General features: G+C 40.5%; 1 protein-coding gene across 3 annotated transcripts in view; it reads left to right on the plus strand.

The window, feature by feature from the left end:
- Positions 1-549: 549 nt before the first annotated feature.
- Positions 550-17,187, plus strand: part of LOC149313793 (bile salt export pump-like) — an 82,169-nt gene continuing 65,531 nt past the window's right edge. For 2 of the 3 annotated variants that reach the window (XM_089519807.1, XM_089519808.1), the window contains exons 1-6: positions 550-766; positions 4,418-4,512; positions 9,329-9,350; positions 14,593-14,643; positions 15,057-15,102; positions 15,912-16,153. In XM_089519807.1, the coding sequence (XP_089375933.1) occupies positions 4,437-4,512; positions 9,329-9,350; positions 14,593-14,643; positions 15,057-15,102; positions 15,912-16,153 (437 nt within the window). In that variant the 5' untranslated portion in view covers positions 550-766; positions 4,418-4,436. The remainder of the gene's footprint in view (positions 767-4,417; positions 4,513-9,328; positions 9,351-14,592; positions 14,644-15,056; positions 15,103-15,911; positions 16,154-17,187) is intronic. The other variant, XM_089519809.1, reaches the window with a different exon arrangement.

Below are 17,187 nucleotides of genomic sequence, written 5' to 3' on the forward strand. Positions count from 1 at the left end.
CAGGTGACACCAACCCTAGGGACGCCACTGCAATGGAGGCAATACATGTTACCATCTAAAGTCTGAAATAACCTCAGTATGCCACTGTGTAACCTTTTAAAATGTAGAAAGTCTTCTTCTATTCACACTGTATGAGACCTCACTGCTTTCTCCAAATTTCAAAGATACAGCCTTAAATGGCTTTCATAGACAGCTTTAAACAACTTTCCAGTGTTCTGTTAAATACAGGAAGACCACAGTAGTGAAAAACATTCTCTTTATTGAAGTGCTAGATAGAAAATATAGGAACTAATGTCATGTGCACATTTTTGATAAAGACACGAAGGTTTTAAACTCCACTTTTAAAGATGGACCACTGTAACTATTTTCAAACCTAAACCCCATACTGAGACTGAAGTAAACAACCCAATATATTTTTTAATCTACAATATATTGTTTCCTTACTAAAATGGAAGAAGATGGGTGAATTAATTTCTCTTTTATACCTTTGAGAGTAGCATTTCAGCAGTTACACTCCCCCCCCCCTCTTTTCCTGCTAAGTTAGGTTAAAATTCTACATTGGGTGTCATTGAACTCTGATGAACACACGGTTACTGACCTGTGTGCAAACATGTCATGACAATTTAGCAGCTTAAATCCTGGTACATGGGTTATTGTGCTGAAAACGGGTAGATGTTGAAAATGGATGAACAAACCATTGGCTAATTTCCCTTGACTGAATCTTTGAAATTTGTTTCCCTATCTCTTCCTTTGTGTACTTCAGCTAGTGAGTATAACTTTAGAATAATGATGATGGTGATGGTGATGATGTGCCTCAGTAATTTAAAATACTTCTTTCAGAAATATCTTGTGAACAGATTCTTGTGTTCTTGCTGTGATTAAGAGAATAAAGGCACTTTGATGGTGAAAAATATTAAGCTGTGTTTTTCTGAAGCACCTGCTTTGTAAAATTTTGTTTTGTTAGCATCAAAGCCAGATAGAAGCAGTAATGGCTTGAGACAATTTTTCAAAGACACCAGCTGTACAATGAAATTGCTTTATTTATTTAAGAAGTCCTTCAATTCTAATTTTTAGAGTAGGTTATATTACAGCCAATCTACACATGATGTGTGAGAGCTATATTTCCTGACATTTTAGGTTTTATTGTAAAGCAATTGAGTGTGAGGGGAGAAAAGGCTCCAACTAGATTGGAAATGTGGGCAGGGGAGGGATGGAACTGGAGGGGGGGGGGTTTGTCCAGTGCAAATTCATTCATTTATAAGCCGTCTCTTGCAGCTGCTTCTCTCATACCAATCATCTAACTTGAGAACTACAATTTAAATCTTAGCCTGATTTTACGACTGGCATCCCCCTGCCCATTACTCCTAGCAGACACTAGAATACTTCCTGGTAGATGCCACAGCTGCGGCTTTAAAATAAAGTTTTTAAAATCAAATTCCAGATTCCTACAGTCAATTAGCTACACCCTGAAAATGTTGGATAGGGCACTCTGGCAGATCCAGGGGGCAATTTATTTCCCCAGGGACCCCCTCTTCCAGGGATATAGCTATGGGTAGGGGGCAAAATGAGGGCTTTGCCCCTCCAAGTAAAAATTCGCCTATTCTCCCCCATTAAATTTTTCCCAAATCCCTAAATTTTTAGTACTTCAAAGACTGAGACGTTGAAAAATTTTTGCACTTGGATTCCTGATATTTGTCATTCTCATTCCCTTGGTAACTTTGTCAGCCCCTTTGTCTAAACTCTATTTCTAACTATTTCTAAATGCTAAGGATTTGGAGACTGAAGGAAAATTAATTTGGAGGGACAGAAATCTTATGGGGGGGTTTAGTGTTCTCATTTCTCCCCCCACCCCACCATAACAACACCCCAGATCCTCTAGAGGCCACACAGACTGTCAAAAATGCCAAACAAATCAGACTTGGTCAGACAACTGGGTGAATTGCCACTTCCAGAGAATTTAGCTATTTGTAATGTTGGGACAATCTGGAGGGGGCAGAAAGAGGCAAAAATGCCTTTGCCCACCCCGACTCTAAAATGATTCAGAGATCTTAGGATGGGCGGCAGATGAGCTTATTCTGTTCATGAATATCAGAGGGTTATTAGTGTAGTTTCCTTTTTTTAACTTCTTTGCATTCTTACCAAGAAGTACTTCTAAAACAGATGAACTGAAAATAGTATCACATGGAACTTGCCTCTGTAAACTCTTAGGGATCTGTCCGCCTCTTCTCTTCCTGTACTTCTCACAATTTTACCAGAACTGAAACTACTTTAGTTCTGTGTCAGCTTAACACTCTTGAAGATCTTTCCCATTGTTGATAGAGTCCTTACAGTATTTTGCATCTTTGTTCGTTAATCGGAATGGCTAGTTGCTGCACACATGCACACTCCATTGCCATGTTATTGTGGGATCCGTGCCCAGTGCCTTTGCCGCCCAGTACATGCCAGTCTCTTATGTACCTAGGGGCGTGGAACATGGAGGTTATGTGGTGGAGAACAAAGGCGAACAGTGTATAGCTGTTCAGAGGAGGACTAAATGGGCTCAAATGAGTTTCTGGGGACTGTAGTAGAGCACCATAGGCCACACCTCACCAAAGTTTTACTAAAGTCTCACTCCAGGCCCTGACCACTCATCTTTTTTGCATGTCCAGGAGTGAGTCTGCTCCACAAAGAAAAAAAATGAAAGCACACAAGATGGTTTGGAAGAAAAAGGCCTACAACAGTTTATTGATTACAGCCACAAATGGGTTGTCAGTATGGGACCAGATTTGAGCATCGACTCTAGGAGCCAACACACTGGTCCACTGCCAGAAATGGAAGTGAGGCAGAGGGACTCCCCAAATGTGATCCCCTGCCCCCCCGGGTAATGAAAAGACCTTTGCCCATGGCTTTGTATCCCATTTCCGCCAACACCTCTCCCCCAGGTCCTATAAGTGAACTCCCCCTAAGTTACCCTTTTCAGGCAACTGCTACTTTTATCTGAATGTCCCTGTTAATTTATTGTAATATAGTAAAGATAATATTGTATTATACACACACACACACACACACACACACTTTAAAATAGTATAAGGATAAACAATAAGGATCTTAGTTACATCTTATACTATTTTAACACTGGATTCATTCAGGATAAGCATTCGTTAGTCACAAATTTCAATAAAAGCAGTCCAAATGTGTAAATATTTGTCCATTTGCAATGCTCTGTTGACTGCCAATAGACTGATACTTTGGTATTGAAAGGATAATCCCCCTGCCTTTTGACTCAGTGGGCAGAAGAATTTGAAAGAATGGTATATATATGCAAATGGACATATATTTAGACATTTGGGCCTGGTACATATCGCCAAGAAGCGGTGTCTAGGCAGTGATTCTAGAGTTAGGGACCACACACCAACTGCACGGTCCCTAACCCTACCCAATGGTGCACTCGTGACATCCACACAGCATCCAAAGAAGAACCCGGTTTTTTTGGGGGGGGGTCTTTTTGGGGTGGAGGGACGCCATGCAGTTTGCCTGCTGCAGCGTATCTCTGGAGGAAAGCCAGCCACTTCCAGCCTGCCCTTTTGGGGTGGTTTGTTTTGCGCTTTGGTCTGCTTTCATTGGAATATATGTATTGTATTGTATCACTATTCTGACTCTCAGAACAATGTACAACAAGATAGAATTATTCTTTAAAAACAACTTTGGGAAAAGCCAATGGGGGGGTGGGGCGGGGAAAACGTTTTTAATGAACAGATTCAGAAGAACTTCTGTGAGGATGGCATGAACCTGACCTCCCCTGGGAAAGTATTCCACAATTGGGGTGCTGATGAAGACAAAGACTTGTCTCATGTACTCACCTCTGGGGGTGGTGGGACATACAAAACGACCTTGGTTGAGGATCTCAAATTCCATGAAGGTGTGTGAAATTTAAAAATTGAAATGCATACTGAGGGAAGCTAAAAGCCTGTTCAGACTAAGTCCTCCTTACTCATTCAGTATGTGACTATCAGAGGAGAGTGAATGGGACAATACTGCTAGGCTTCCCTTCCAGACGTTTCCACCAGCCACACCATTCTTTCTGCTGTACAGACAGTGGTAATCAGAAACACAGGGGTTCTGGTATCTGCTTTTTAAACTGTATATTTAACTGTATATTTGATATTTTGGTGCTTTTTAAAATTTCTGTTTCTATTAGCTGGATGTGAGGCTGGACACTGTCAAAGTCAATACTGGGACATTTTCCTTTTAAATAGGATAACAAACAAATAAATTATTAACATGAAGCCAAATCACCCAGGGCTTCCTGAATTATACCAGGAAAACTCTTTTGCCTTAGTGAAGTGTTACAAGTGTGTGAGCATTGGCAAGGCTGTAGAAAATTGTCATATGCCTTGAAAAGATGCAACAACTGTGATACTTTCTTGATTTATTATAGAAAAGGGAAGAAGCAGACCATGCCTGAACCAGTTACCTTGTGCAGTATTAAGAAAATTGGAGAAGACAACTATGCCTTTGAGTCAGATGAATCACGTAAGACGTTTCATATTTTAGACACCTCTTGGATTCAAATATATATCATGGGCTTCAATATGTGTTCATTGACATCATTCCTGAGCCACAGGTTTTGGAAAAGATTCACTTTATTTCAAGCGAATATGAACAAGCCCAGTTAATTATTACTATTAATTTTGTGTATCACTTCTTTGCACCGTACTTTTGCTTTTGCTGCATTCCTTATATGTGCATTGGTTTAGATCTTAACTCATGTTTCATCAGTGAGAGTTTCTGGTCACCAATATTCTGCCTCTGAGATGCACCTGCTGGCCAAAAAGAGGGGAGGCACACTTTTTTTGGCCAATTCTGCCCCTTTCCACAACCCCACAGCCCTTTCAACACCTGCAAATGGGTTTAGAATGAAAGAAATATCAGATTTAAAGAACATGAGATAAATTGAATCAGAACTGAATTAGCTGAATAAAGGAAGAAAAGAAAATATATAAATATGGAGTCAAATTGATAAGAAAGATGCTGAAGTTAAATAGAGAAAACACCAGGAGTTCAAACCAGGAAGAAATGTATGTTGTTATTGCTTGTATGTTCTGTTCTATTCTGTTAGTGTCTTCATTTTTTATGTATTGTGCAATGTTGTAAGTTTTTTTATGTCATGGAGAAATTAATAAAAAAATAAATAGAAAAAAAAACCACACACCTGCAAACACACTTTAAAGAGTGGAGGAATTCTCTAGAAACCCGGAAGAGATTTTGCATTCACAGAGAAATTAGTTAGGATCCAACTCTTTATTGAGAGCCATTTATCTAAATTTGATGAATCTGAGCCTGCATATTTATTACATATAACATGCATGCAATTGTATTGTTTTTTGCAATGGGTTTAAAAAATTCATGGAAGGGAAAGTTGTAATTCTATATGCTACCTCCAGATTTAGAAGCACTTTGCTTCTGAACTACTAATTGTGGGGAGCAACAGTGGGAGAGGGCTATTTCCCACTTCTCCTGGTTGTTCATCAATATGTGAAACACAATGCTGGGCAAGCTAGACCTTTGGCTTGATGGGCTTTTCTTACGTTTTCATCTCTATGGAGCTTCACTCTTCTTCAGAGAGTGCTAGAAGTAGTTTGAATCAGGGAGTGTGGCTATGTGGGGTGGGGGAAAGATAAAATTAGGACATTGCCCCCAGTAAGAATTCTTGCCCCCACAGTAAAATGTTCCTTCCATCCCTAAATTTCTAGTATTACAGTAAGTTAAACCTTCAGTCAAGCATTTAGAAATACAATGTAGGCATCTGAAGCAAAAGGGCAGGCAAAGTTATATGGGAATGCAAACACAGCAAAGATGAGCATTCTTGCTGTGAATAGTTTTTTCACAGAGAACTTTATCACACAAGACTAGGAAAGTGGAATATTAACAGGACAAAAACATCTTTGGCCAATACTTATAACACCATGTCATGTCTGTCCTGCTGCTGCCTTGCATTTCAATCATTACTGTAGTGTACCTTTTCAATGATGGCCAAAACGCATCAATACCCTCCACATTGCTGCTATCTCATTACTTCTTTCATGCGGTAGGTCTCTTTTGCTGCATTGCTAATACGTGTAATGGTTTGGATCTTAACTCAGGTTAAAACACTGTCAGGGGAGAAAGTGTGATAAGAAATTATGTCAAACTGGTATGCTGCCATTTTTAAACTACTGAGACTGTGGTGTGATAGCAAGCTGGTATGATAAAGTCCTTAGTCTCACTCTCTTCAACACAGCCCCTATAAAGTGATAAGCCACCCATTCCCTATTCTTAGGTATGTGAGCTAGTAGCCACTGACCTGGGACCCACAAATACTCACAGATTAAGTTACAAAGGTGGTCTCCCGTCGCCCTAGTTTGTTCCGCGGGAAAGCTGCAGCCTCCAGACCGCAGGGCTTCACCGCGGAGCAAAAAGAACCCTTAAAAGACGGGTTCTTTATGCGGTGTGCTTGTGATGCCACAATGTGCCAATGGTGGAGTTGCGGCATCACAAGGCGTCTATCACGTCAAAATGGTGGGGCCCATGTAGACAGGTTGCCGCCATTTTGATGTCCTGGTGATGTACTAGGGTTAGGGAGCGTCTAAAAACTACGCTCCTGGGCAACCCTAGTACATCGTCAGGACGTACTAAAAGGCCCATGTAAACAGGGCCAAAGTTTATTAAGTTTATTCAGAATAAATCTACACTGCAGAATCAATGCAGCTTGACAATACTAACTTCCATGGCTCAATGTTATGGATTTGTAGTTTGTAGTTTAGCCTTCTCCCTCAGAGAAACCTGGTGCCACAACAAACTACAAATCCCATCATGGGATAGAATCATGGCAGTTAAAGTATTATCAAATTGTATTAGTTCTGCAGTGTAGATCCTGTCAAAGACAAGGAAGAAAAATAAATAGATCACCAAAGGTATCAAGTATATATGCAGTATTGTCAGGGAGAGGTTCCGACAGTTTGATTTTTTCTTGGGGGGGAAAAGGCATACCTGAAAATGTAGCTGTTGTTTCAAGTCTCATAGACATAATGTTTTTTGAAATGACCCCTAATGGCTTTGGAACAATGATCCTTAATGATCCTTAACTCCACCTTCAACAGTCTTAACCAGATCATGCCATTCAGTCCAAAATCTAAACAATGATGCTGCAATCTAAAGGGTGTGCTCACCCTTTTGTGAAGGATGCTATCTCTGTTCAGTAGTTAGTTGTTTTTTACATGGGTTGTAATAACTAAGAGAATGTCATGTGTACTTTACTTAATAATAATTTTAGTCATCGGTTGTTGTTGTTTTTTAAAGATGCTTCATCTTTCCTTCCTTAATTTTGCCAGTGTTGAACTTTGGCATGTTTTGCCTGACAGCAACTGAAAAATTGATACTGCAGAGGCTTTGTACACTTTAACAACTATCAGCAAACCAGCAGATGTCCCTTTTGCCCTATATATGCAACAATTTAATCAAGGCAATAAATAAGTAAATCCAATTAATTAATTAATAAAACATCTTCACTTCTCACTATGGCTTGGTACTGGCATGTGAGAGGGAAGCATTGAGCCCTGCCCCTCTCCACCACTGATTTCCTCCAAAGGAAGATGAGAAGTCTGCAGAGGAGAGGTTCCGTTTCATTTGGAGGCTCTCCAGATGATCAAGAACTTTTTCCAGTGTCCTGGCTGGAGATGCGAAGGCCTGGAAAAAAACTGGAAATTTTCCAGAAAATATTTAGTTCTTCCTTGATTTTTCATTAAAGCAATCCCTCTACTGGAAAATGTAAGTGGGGGGAAAGAAAACTGAAAACAAATTAGAGAAAATGGTATTGTGGAATATTGCCTGGAATCCTGTTGGGGAGTTATGGATGTATAAAATGGAGTTATACATTTGTGACTGTCTGGTATTGATGATTTTTATATAGCCCCTAGTTTAGGGGATACACAGGGACTGTGAAAGTCCTCTAGCTTCCACTTGTTAGGAAGCAGCTGCTGCAGTCTATGGGGGTCTGTTGACTGACATTCCCCACCTCTGGCGCAAGTGATTTCCAGTGCAAGGGGGATTTTTTCAGAAATTTGGGAGGAACAGCTAATCATACCCCTGTATTATTTGTTTGGGTTATGTACACTCTCATCCTTGGCTTGCTATGTTAACTGTAATATTTGACATTGTTTTTATGCCATATTGTGCTCCTAGTGTAATGCGGCTTTAAAATACATTTTGAAAACCTCTTGTTAGCCTATAAATAGAATAGCAGCTTGGCAATATTAATGTAAATACATTATGTAAATAATGTAACCATAACCTTCTAAATATATATGTATATAATAGCTAGTCCTGTAGAAGATATTAATGTTAAAAATATATAGGTAGAGCTTTTGTCTTAAAATCTCTTCTTAGCTTTAACATACAAGCACTCTTGTGCCTTATAGGAACATAGTCAAATGTTGAATTACTGACAAATAAAGTGAAAACAAAGTGGACTCTATGGGTCAGACATGAACCTACTGGGGAATGTTTCAATAAGGCAGATATGTGGGGACAGGGAGACCTTCATTTTGCTGAGTCCAAATGTTTGCCTTCCCATCCCACTTATCTTGAATTTTGTGTTTGACTAGAGATATCAGGGCTTGAACCTGGGAACCATTTCTGCTCTGTCATTAAACTACAACCTTTTCTGGAAACTAAACTATATCTATTTCCTTTTCCTTGACCTGTTCTGGAAACTAGCCTCTGATCATCCTAGCGTGATCCATTCTGGATTTTATCAAGTTTCTGCACAGGTCCATATGGATATTTCATATAGCATCTATAATTACAAAGTCCTGCATAATTAAAATGCTGCATATACTTTCAGTGATGTTTAAAACCCTCCATGGGTTGGCCCCTCCTTATTTATCAGACCTTCTTTCTCCTCACCTTCCCACTCGGGCCCTCCGCTCTGGTAGTCAGGGTCTGCTGTCCCAGCCCAGGATTTCCTCTGCCCCATCTTGGATTCGCCCCTTTTCACTCGCTGCCCCTCACTCCTGGAGCCTTCTTCCCCCGTGAGCAAGGGCCATCACTTCTTTAACCAGCTTCAAAATGGAGTTGAAGACCATCCTGTTCAGAGAAGCCTTCCCAGGCATTGTGTGATTATTTGCTATTTGATGTTCTTTGTTGCCTGTTTTATCGTACCATTTCCTGTATTGCTATGTATTTTCTATGTATTATCCCATTATTTCTTAGATTGTACGCCATAGGCAGGTTTACTCTTTTATATTTATATAAATAATAATAATAATAATAATAATAATAATAACTAAAGGTTATTTTTGTTTTCCAACAGATAATGGCATCATTAAATCAGAGTAAGTAGTGAAAATGTTTGCAGATGAATTATTTAGAGTTACAAGTGGGTCTTACAACATAGTGCTTCAGTGTGAATTGCTGATTGGATTGCAGCCGACTGGATAAAACCCTTGTGTAGGATATTCCATTCCATCCACCCTTTAGCTGTTTCCAAGACACACTCAGTATTCTACATTCTTGGGCAGTTCTGGGACCTTGCATCTCTTTAGTTCCACACCCATTCCCTGATACTTCTGATTAATACTTCTGATATCTCAGAACATTAGCCATGTTCTCTTCTAGGGGTCCTTTCACTCTACACAGTTATAGCACTGTGATCCCACTTGAACTGTCATGGCTGCCTCCTATGGAGGAATCCTGGGTTTGTAGTTTGGTCAGAGATCCCAGAAGGGCTCACTGGCTAAGGCTTCTAAAGATCCCTTTAGGTTTAAGTACTGCAAATCCCAGGTACCATAGATGAAACCATGGCAGTTATGTTGTGTTAAAGGGCCCTAGGACACAGCGTTTCATTCCTCCATCTCACCCATTTTCTGTGTTCCTCCTGTCCCACAAGGTCAGGATTCCTCTCACAACCACTAAGCACACTCGTTGCTCACTAAGGGATTGTCCACAAGGGCCAAAAGACTTGTGTTCTCTCCAGCCTTGCATCATCCAGTTCAAACAATGCAGGTAAAAACCTGGGACCAGCATCAACCAGACATGGATCTGGCCCAATCTTGGGGTAATCAGCCTTTATCCTGGGTCAATTTACCCCCTTATTTGTTGCAGGGTTTCCTGGAAATAGCTGTTTACATGCTCCCCCCATGCTCCTTACCTTTCCGTGCCATTGCTGGTACTGAGAAGTCCCCCATTGCCATGTCTGAAAGCCAGGCACCTCGTTTCCGCATCAGATGTAGTGACATAGGGCTTCTCAGTACCAGCAAGGTTGTGCCAAGATAAGGATCACACATCACACATTGTATTGCATCTCGGCGTGTTTTAATTTATTATTTTATGTGTTATGGTATTGTGTAATTGTATTGTTTGATTTTATCGGGTGTAATCCCACCTCGATCTGCAGGGAGGGGCGGGAAATATAAATCATCATCATCATCATCATCATCATCATCATCATCATCATCTGCAGGTCCCAGGTCAGCACAGGAATAGATATGTAACCTCCCCCCCCTTCCCCGCACGGACCAGGGACCAATCTGGGCACTGGGGCCAGAGTAGCATGGGCCCATCTGCTCAGCCCCTAGGTTGTTCTGAGGGTTTCCCCTCATTTACATTTTCTTTCTCTTCCACTAAAAAATGAAATTAAATAAAATGAAAATACTTCTGCCAACCTTGGGGTTTCCCCCAAGCCTGCTGATCACCCTCTCTTATTTGTAAATAGTGTGGTTTTCACTATATAAGAATACACATGTTGCAAACTGAATTTCCTTTTAGATGGCTTCCTAGAAATTATATTTCCTAATCTGTTGATGATAACAGGCAAAGATCTTTTTACTCACATGGGCGCATTACAGACCGCCCCTTTGGGGCGGCCTGTAGGCGCGCCTTTCCCCGGTGTATTGGGGCCTCAGTGACCAGAACGGCAGCTGCTGAGGCCCCGATCCGCTGCTTTCCGGGCCGCTTCCCTGCAGCCTGGAAAGGGGTGTCCTTGTGTTGCTGGGCGCAGCAGTCTGAAGGCTGTGCCCAGCGATGCAAACCAGCGACGCAAACCAGGAAGGAGCTCCGAAACGGAGCTCCTTCCTGCTCCGCGCAAAGGGCGCATTATAGAGGCGGCGCGGTTGTGACGTCGTCATAGCGGCCCCTATGTGGAAAGGGCACCGCCATTTTGTACGGACTCAGTCCGTACTAGGGTAGGAAGGGCGGTGCTTCCGCACCCCCCTAGGAAGCACCACTCCTTCCTAACCCTAGTACGGACTGAGTCCGTACTTAAAGGCCCGTTTGTAATGGGCCCCAGATTTGTTTTTCTTTTCTGTTACTTTGGCAACTTGCATGGCACCTGAGAAAGAGGCTTTTAAGGGGTAGAGCGCTATACTTTTTAAATTGATGTTTTATTTTTTAATAGCTTTTAATTCCAGTATAAAAATATTGGTTCTGTTTGAATATTGTAACGTGCTTTTATTTCAATCTCTTTAAAATTCTTTTCAGAATTCTTTTCAGTCTTTGAGTTCTGGTTTTGAAATCAGTTCAGTTCATCTTTATTATGATCATAGACCAACAAAGTGGTTTTGAAAGAAAAAGGAACAGAAACTAATCAACAAACTAAATTTGCAACAATTAAAATGCAGTCATAAATGTTCCTTTGCTAAACTATAATATTACCCATCTGATGTTAGTGAAGGAAAAATACAGATTACACCATGCAATAAATGACAAGAAAAATATGCCATAGCTTCTGCCAGCCTCTCTTATAATGCAGATTGCATCTGTGAGCAAGGTGTGAGAATGAACAATTTTGTGCATACAAAAAGAGGGGGGAAATTTTTGTCTGGTTTCTTTTTTCAAAGCACAAGATGGATTGACCAATTCAGTGACTGACAGCCAATCCATCAAATATTTGTGCACAGCTGTCAACCATTACACAGCAGAATGTTAAGCAACAGGAAATTGGGGGCGGGGAGTCCAATACAATAAAACAAAGATATTGAGATATACTGAGATGTAAAAACAAAGGGTGAAATTCAGTATTGCAGGGATGGATTTGTAACCTACTGTTACTGATCTGTTACTGATCCATACAGTATTCACAAAGCCTACATACTCACAAATGCCATGATTGTAAAAGTCCCCCAATCTTGCTTTACCTGGTGTCAGCCACTGTGAGTGGCAGAAGTCTCTTCTCTTGTTGATGGAGGTACAGCAGACTGATGTTTCCACCCTCCCTTTTACCTGCAATCTCCCATGTGTGGAGAAATTATGATAGGGATCCTGCTTCTGATTGTCACACTGGAGACTGTTTGCAGAAGGAGGTGGAAATGTTAGTCTACTGAATCCCAATCATTGCTCAAGGCCACTGGTGTTTAGTAAAATAGAATGGAAGGGTGTCAGGTCAGGAAATTCTACTTAGGAATTGCTACTTAAACAGATGAACCTAAAGGGGTGGCATCATGCCACCTCTTTGTGTGCTGGATCAGGGCTGTAACAACCATGTGCTGCAGCCCCGATCCAGTGATTTGTTGGCTCCAAAAGAATTGGCAGAAAGCCGCTCCTGTTGGAGCCAGCAAAAAGCTGCCCTTGCCCCTCCCTGACTCTACCCCAAAGCAGTATCATGCCCAACCGGACCGCAGGCGGCAACATGACATTTCTGTGGTACAGCATTTCAGTGAAGACTTCAAACCAACTCTCATGAATTCTGATTCAATTTAATTATGGGGCAGTACAGACCAGCGGCTAGAAGCCGCATGCTGCAGCACGAGCACACTCTCCAAAAGGAGCCGCTCTAGGTAGCTCCTTTTTTGTGGCGTCATAAGGGCTGCAATGCAGCCCTATGACGCATCTTCCCCCTAGAAGTGTGTGGGTGCTCAGGAGCCTGTACGTCACAAGGCTGTGCCCTGTTTGGATGGGGCCGCAGCCTTGTGACATAAGTGTGGTGATATTAGGTCTTGGCACATATGGATGCTAAGCACCATTGAGCCCTAATATCGCCGCTAATGGCTCATCTGTACCAGGCCTATGAATCGTTTTTCATTTCTTTGCTTTGCTTTTAAAATGTCCCTGTTTTTTCTTCCTCCTCCCCCCATTGTCCCCTTCTGTGCTCAGCTTGCTTCAAATGCTGCAAACTTAATTTAAAATACAAAATTAATTTGCACTCATAGTTTTTTGTGGGTTTTTCGGGCTATGTGGCCATGTTCTAGAAGAGTTTATTCTTGATGTTTCACCAGCATCTGTGGCTGGCATCTTCAGAGAATGGCCTATAGGCCGAAAAACGCACAAAAAACTATGGATTCTGGCCCTGAAAGCCTTTGACTTCACAAATTTGCACTCAATTAATTCAGCAGGTGAGATAGGAGATGAGCGACCTGAATCTTGCCCTTCCCAGTAGGTTCAGGCAAAAGCAAACTGCTATAGCTTCTCCTAGCTTGTGTGTACTTCCTCATTAATAACATTTGCCATCTTTACCACACTCTGATATTGCTTGGTCACATGTGTTCCAATTTTCATCTGTGAAACATTGGAAGTTATGCAGCTGGAGAACACACATCCTCTCATTCTCCATTATAAATGTGTTGGATAAAGAAGAAAGAAATGCTAATTTTAACACTTGTCTACTAATGTTTCATTAAAGTGTAATCTTGCAACCCATATGGATGCAGATATCTCAAACAGGTTGATTGTCAGGCCAATGAATTATGCTCTACAATAGAACACATTGGGCAAGAGAATCCTGCAACACTGTTTGCCTTAAGATGCTGGCAAACCTGTTAGGCTTCCCAATTTTGTATGAGCAGATAGTAAGGCCTCCTAATAGTCAGGCACTATTCACATTCCAGAGGAAGAGCAGTAGTGCTAGGAAAGCTACCATTCAGGGCACTATTTGTATCATTAGATGATTTACTTCCTGAGGAACATCAAGTAAACTTCTAAGAAACTCAAAGATTTCTTGGCTTGATCGCAGTGTCAAAGTCCTTACTACAAAGTAATAGTTAAGGCATATTCTTCTTCTCATATAAGAATACTCTGTCTCAGTACAGAAACATTGCTTCTTCAGATGAGGAGGAGGAGGAGGAGGAACATGCTTTGTTCTCCTGGGGTTTGGCAAAATGGCTGGACTGGTTACGGCATGTTCCATTCAGTTCAATGATACAGTATGTATTTTCAAAAGGCAACAGACATTCAGTCATGACAGCAATTAAGTCACGACGGGTGACACTTTGGGCTAATGAAAGTGGGATGCATCAATAGGCCTTGCCTAGGATGCTCTAGTTGTAGGACTGGTTCTGAGTAGAATTTTCTAGAACATGGTTGAGATCTCTTTTTGGTAAAATTATATCCTCAATGAAATCTAAGATGTAACAAAAGCAAGATGACAACATATGTCTTGATGGGCTAAATTAAATGTGATTAACAACTTATGAAGATAGGCTCAGTAAGTGTGCTCATATGAAAAACGCTTTACCTGTTCTGCTCCCTTCATGTCCCACTGTCAGGCTTGCTATAAGTATTCCATTGGACACTGGGGTAACAGACTAAATAGACTTGTGGTCTGGTCCAACGTGGCTCTTCTTATGTTATTCTTGCCTTCTACAGGTATTTCTTTACAAAAAAGGAGGCTTCAAAGAACAATGTAAAGGGGGAAAAGTAAGTTAAACTATTTTATCTTCTAGTAGCTTATTTGTCGGTCTCATCCACTGATCCTATTACATTTTTCCTAGTGGTAATTATTTATCTTTTAAATGTCACTCCAAAAATTTAGTAGCCCAGGTGAGTAACCATGTGGGCCCAAGTATACAAGACAAACAGTGAAGATTACTCAAAATCCTAGAAATATGTTAGCCACAGCTTGGATTGTGTGGATTAATTTGCGGAAAGCAGGTCCTGGCAGTTTTTGGATAGTGTTGTCATTAGCCTAAGAATGCCAGCCAACTCTATGGTTCTATAAAATGTTGATCAAATATTAGGGTCCTCTCAGCAAGAGGGTTCAAGCATATCTTAACTAATGATAACAACAAAAATGCAACTTTGTGATGTTGAGCATTTTACTTTCTTTAAAGGAAAGAGAAGAAAAAGGATGACATCCGAGTTGGCTTCTTTCAGCTGGTAATAAAATTGTTGGTTTCCTGTACTTATCAAATATGATGTGATTTGTTAGATCAGGGGTGGGGAAATTTCAAGATATTGGGAGAAACCTTAGGGTGTTTCAGAGAACATGCTCAGCCCAGGAATTTGTGGTTATTATCAGAACTGAGCATACTGTCCTTTCCCTCAAAAATCCATGTCTGTTCCCCCAAACTTTCATTTTATCAGTAGCCTATCATTTCTTTTCTTTTTTTTTTTTAAAGTTATGTCATTCTTTTTGTTGTTAAACACATGGGAACCATAAACCCTTGCTCATATTCTAAATCACCCCGAGATCTATCCAATGGATCCCAATTTACTTTCTGTCCATTATTGCTTGAAATCATAGTTGTAAACAGTTCTGGAAATTTTACTGTAACTGAAAGTATTCATACAATGGGGGAAAGAAACAAAAATTGGGAAGCATCCATCCAAGAGAGGACCAAATTCCACAATGAAGATTAATAAACTATTGCCAGTATCATGGTTTCTCTTTTGTTTATCATTCATGCAAATCTGCAGGGGTTAAAAACAATTTCCCTAAATATTAACCAACTGACCCCCTTTTTTCTAATTATCTGTTTGGGGAATATTATATTGCTATAGAAGATCAATTGTATAAATATGCAATGCAATTAAACATAATTTTGTCAAAAGAAGGCATGGTTGTAATCCAAGAAAGAAATGGAGCCTAGGATTACATTGTTAACAAAAGCAATGGACCATGAATCCACACAAAGAAATGGAGCAAATACTATTTCTGAGCACTCTCTATTTGTTGTTTCAAATAGTTTAGATTTGCTTCTTCCACTGAGATACTGATGATGGTTTTGGGTGGCATTGCTGCCATTCTTCATGGAGCAGCTCAGCCTGCCATGTTGCTGGTCTTTGGCTTAATGACAGACGCCTTCATTCAATATGATATTGAGAGACAGGAGCTTGACGACCCAAATAAAGCTTGTGTGAATAACACAATAGTGTGGGTCAACAGTTCCCATCATCAGAACGACAGTAATGCATCATTAAGTTGTGGGTAAGTGAGCTAAATATTATATTTCTCTTATGTTATTAAAGGACATTGGTTGCAGTTGTCTGCCACACATTTGCCTAGGAGTTAGTCTGATTGATTTCTCACATAAGGGGTGCGTCTATACTGTAGAAATAATGTAGTTTGATACAGCTTTAACTGCCATGGCTCCATCCTACAGTATCCTGGGATTTCAGGTTTTGTGAAGCACCAGCAAGTTTGGCAGAGAAGGTGAAAGACCTTCTAAAACTACAAATCCCTGGATTGCATAGGATGGAGCTACAGCATTTAAAGTGATATCAAACTGAATTATTTCTACAGTATATATGCACTGAAGGTTATGATCTTGCCTACAGCTAGTTGTAATTATCTCACTGAGGTTGGTGGGATTAAGTTTGTGTAACTGGGCATTGTATTTGCTGACTTTATCATTATAGCAGATTTGTGCATTAAACAATGTCCTGTCTCATTTGGGCAACAAATGAATGTTGAAACCTTTCCAGAGCTGAAGGTGTTGCTACATGTTTAGTCAATCCCAATCATTCATTTTTATCTATGCAAAACTTACTCCTGAGTCCAGTCAAGCATAGCCATTTCTTAGCTCTGACCAGAATGTGTCAAAACTGAAATTCTTCCATCACTTCCCCCCAATTTGCCTTGTCCTACAGTGTTTTTGATGTTATTAAGGTAATAATGATAAATATTGACTTTTGACAGGTGGAACAATTGTGCCCACTTCCACTGGAAGTCACACACAAACATTTATGGTTTCTTTTAGCTTCCTTTCACAAATTAATAATGGTAGAATACTTGGATTTGATGGCTGAATATGGTGGTCTCTGTAGTTCAAAAGTTTTCCTGTGCCTCTGCAGAACCTGTTTTGGAAACTTGTAGACCTTAGCAAAGTTTTTTGACAAGGATCCCTCCATCCTCTATTATGAACATAGCAAGCTCTTCTTAATCTGAGCAGGTGGTTGTTGTCATATTTTAGCTGTGGTTGAAGTCCAAGTACATTGCTGTTCAGTTGCACTAAAAGCAAT

The sequence above is a fragment of the Sceloporus occidentalis genome, unplaced genomic scaffold (genome assembly GCF_023333645.1).
Source record: "Sceloporus occidentalis isolate IW3139 unplaced genomic scaffold, rSceOcc1.0.p SCAF_4, whole genome shotgun sequence".
Classification (NCBI taxonomy): domain Eukaryota; kingdom Metazoa; phylum Chordata; class Lepidosauria; order Squamata; family Phrynosomatidae; genus Sceloporus; species Sceloporus occidentalis.